The sequence below is a fragment of the Pelophylax lessonae genome (genome assembly GCF_965119305.1).
Source record: "Pelophylax lessonae genome assembly, chromosome: 5".
NCBI classification, from domain to species: domain Eukaryota; kingdom Metazoa; phylum Chordata; class Amphibia; order Anura; family Ranidae; genus Pelophylax; species Pelophylax lessonae.
The window spans coordinates 428277400-428280850 of NC_138772.1; the positions used below are offsets into that span (position 1 = coordinate 428277400).

The 3451-nt window shown below is 35.7% G+C and overlaps 1 protein-coding gene across 2 annotated transcripts in view; it reads right to left on the bottom strand.

The window, feature by feature from the left end:
• Nucleotides 1-202: 202 nt before the first annotated feature.
• The window catches only part of PLAG1 (PLAG1 zinc finger), a 73269-nt gene continuing 70020 nt past the window's right edge, over nucleotides 203-3451 (bottom strand). For both annotated transcript variants that reach the window (XM_082258001.1, XM_082258000.1), the window contains one exon: nucleotides 203-2865. In XM_082258001.1, coding sequence (XP_082114127.1) covers nucleotides 1608-2861 — 1254 coding nt within the window. In that variant the 5' untranslated portion in view covers nucleotides 2862-2865 and the 3' untranslated portion in view covers nucleotides 203-1607. The remainder of the gene's footprint in view (nucleotides 2866-3451) is intronic.

Below are 3451 nucleotides of genomic sequence, written 5' to 3' on the forward strand. Positions count from 1 at the left end.
AAAATCAGAAATAGGGGTTGTGAAAAAAAAAAAAAAAAAAAGAATCACAAAAAGAAATGAAAAGTAAAAAAAAAAAAAATACAAGAAAACAAAAAAACGCAGCAGTTGTGAGTTTAAAACACAAAACTACAAACAGAGAAACTAAAAACTTTCCAAACATTTCTAAACAAAATGGCAATCAATGATTTAGGTGTGTTTCTTTTTGAAAAAATCTACAGCCCTTTCAACTACCCTTAATCAATATGGATTAGCCTAGCTATTAACATTTTTAACTATTCCCTTCTGTATTTTATTGCTGCGCAGTTTTTTTTTTTTTTTTTCGGTGAAGAAAAGGCAACCTTGAACACTAATTGTTCAATGAAAGCCATCAAATTGTTTCATAGAAACTATAGGATGAATATTAAAATATCAGAGCCATCAGTGCATCTTATATGCACAGATTTGTTATTTTCACTCTGAAATGTTAAAAGCAGTTTGCATAAAAAATACAATTCCTACCATATAATGCCTTTAGAAGAAAAATACTGTTAGACATACAATGAATATTTACAAGTTACTGGAAAAACAATAACTAAAAATGACTTACTAAGAAAATATAATGGAAACTTTATTTCCCATAATGTTTATATTTTTTGCCCTGCCATATTCTCTCAGGTACACTTTATTATAACTAATTTTATTATATATATATATATATTAACCATGTAATTCTTCGGTTATAGACTTTGCCTTCCCTCCTAATGCCTAAAATCAGATAGCAGAGCATGTTGATTGGGGTTGGTTATAACAGTTTCTAAGCAAAGTGGTGTAAGCAATATGCTTTTACATAACTCCTTAGAGTCCTCTTTTGAAACCTTGGCAATAAAAATAGGTCCTAAACCAAGTAAAAATATCTGCAAGTGCTGGTGGCGTGTATCTGTTGAATGGCAGTACCATACCATATAAACAGATAATCACAAAAACTATATATATTTTCTTTTTGACACTGGCTTAATGAAGGCACATACGTAGTAGTCAATACTACAGGCTGAGGCATTTTTTCATACAATCTTCTCACAACAGGTCTTTTTTGCCCTGGCCAAAAAGAGCAATATGTGAATTGATAAAATACAAAAGTGCAACCCATTATGAGTATTTACCATAACTGCATTGCATAACAGTTGCAAGTTGAAGGTTTATCGATACGCTGCAATACTATTGTTTTTCAAATTTAACTCACATTAATGTTCCAATATCTTTTTTGTTAAAGTGTATTCTTAGAATTATGAATTTGGCATTTTAACATATGAACATTTTTTTATATTGGTGATTACTTTTTCATTGATACTTGACCAATTTGAATACTTTAATAATAAATTGGGCATTAAAGCTATGAATATTTCCTACAGGTAGAAAAAATAAAAATTAGCTGGCATTATAGCATACTGCCACAAACAGCAAGGAGTTTAAAATGAGAGTAAACAATTAAGACATTTGTAAAAAGGTGAAAAGCTAACAATGTACTGGCTTATTAAGGTTGTTAAAGTATAGACTAGTAGAGGTGTTTCAAATGTCTTTTGATTGGCACTAAGATAAAAAAAAAATAATGCAATCCATAGTATAAACTCCTACTGGAAAGCTTGATGAAATCGTGGCAATGTTGTGGTTGAATTCAGATTACTTGTAAAAGCAGAAGACAATGAATGTAAAGAACCAAAACACATGTTATTGCCAGGATCTTGAGGATCCTGTGGTTGTTGGGGGATCTGTGCCATTGATGAATTAGCTTCTTCTTGAGAGTAACCCATTCCTAAATTTCCAACAGACACTGGTGCATTGTAAGGGGGACCATTGGAAGGTATGAAGTTGAACAACTGGTTAAAGTCCAATGAAGATGTGTTGAGAGGTTCACTAATTGATACAGAACTTTTAGAGAGGGATACTCCATCAGCCCCATCATCTAATGGCCCAACTTGAGGATCCATACCTAGCTTTGACGAAGATGAAGGGGACTCTTGAGAGGAAGGCGTCATGCCACTTTGCAATTCCATAAGGTAACTCTCAATTTCCACTTTCAAAGGTTGTTCTTTCTCAGGCATGGAAATAGCATATGAGGTAGAATTAAGTGGATATTTTAGCGAAAGCTGGTGAGAAGGAAGGACAGAATCCATATCTATTGGACAAGGCATACCCAAAGGCAATGTTGGAGCAACCATTTGGTGTGTAGTTGCAGAGCTCTGCATGGACTGAATTTGTGTGTTATAGAGGTTTAACTGCAAACTGTTTGTGAATGGCTTTGATATCAGCTCATTGGAAGCTAAGGACATCACGGGAAGCAGCTCATCTTTAATAGGAACACTGCAGGTGAAGTGATCCAACAGGTCCATAGGTTCCGTTTTCACTTTAAGCAGTTCTTGATTGTGGCTTTTCTTCATATGACGGGTTAGATGATCCTTACGTCCAAACCTTTGTGCACAATATTGACAAAGGAAGTCTTTTCTCCCAGTGTGCACTACCATGTGTCTACGGACGTCTTTGCGGGTGTAAAAGCGTCGGTCGCAGTGCTCACACTGGTGCTTTTTCTCCTTAACCCCACTGGAAGATTTGCCTGCATGGGTCTTTAGGTGCTCCAACAGCACCACTGTGCTTTCAAAAGTCTGCAAGCATACTTTACAGGTGAGATCCCCACTTGTAGCAGCATGCAAAGCCAAGTGACGTTTAAACCCAAGCTTGGTATTGTAGTTTTTTCCACATTCTTCGCACTTGAAGGCTTCTTTATTGGGATCATGGGTATGGAGGTGATTCTTTAGGTGGTCTTTCCGGTGAAACATTTTCTCACAATAATTACACTTGTGGGTTTTCTCTGGAGAATGTGTAGCCATATGCCTTTAAACACAGATATAGTTAAGTAAAATAACTGTTTGAAAAAAAGCAGCTTTTGCTTTGTCATTCTAACTTAAATAATATAGCTCAAGAAAATCAAACCTTTAACAAAAATTTCTTTGCATCGTGTATCTTATTAAAACAGACTAAACATTTTTTGTTAATAAAAGGGAGTTGTGCTCCAAAATCCGCTGCACAACAGTTTTCAATGCCTTCTTTAAGCAAAATATTACAGAGGAAGCTTGTTAAATTACAGTCAAATCAAAAGACATGCAATAAATGAGCAAAAAGTTAGCTGGCAACCCCATTCAGAGCCAATCAATGAAGCAGCAAGGTTGGGGCACTGGCAGTTTAATGCTTAAATAATACTAGTCAGTGCTCTCATTCCCACGAACAGACATTCCAATTGTTTGGCTTGTGCACTTATGGAAGTCACCAGCCTTCCTCTAAGCCCACCAAGAGTGAGTCCCCTAGATGTATTTGGGAAATTTTAACATCAAACATGAAGAAGCTGCTAGTTATCACACCCTAGCACAGTGATGGCGAACCTTGGCACCCCAGATGTTTTGGAACTATATTTCCCATGATG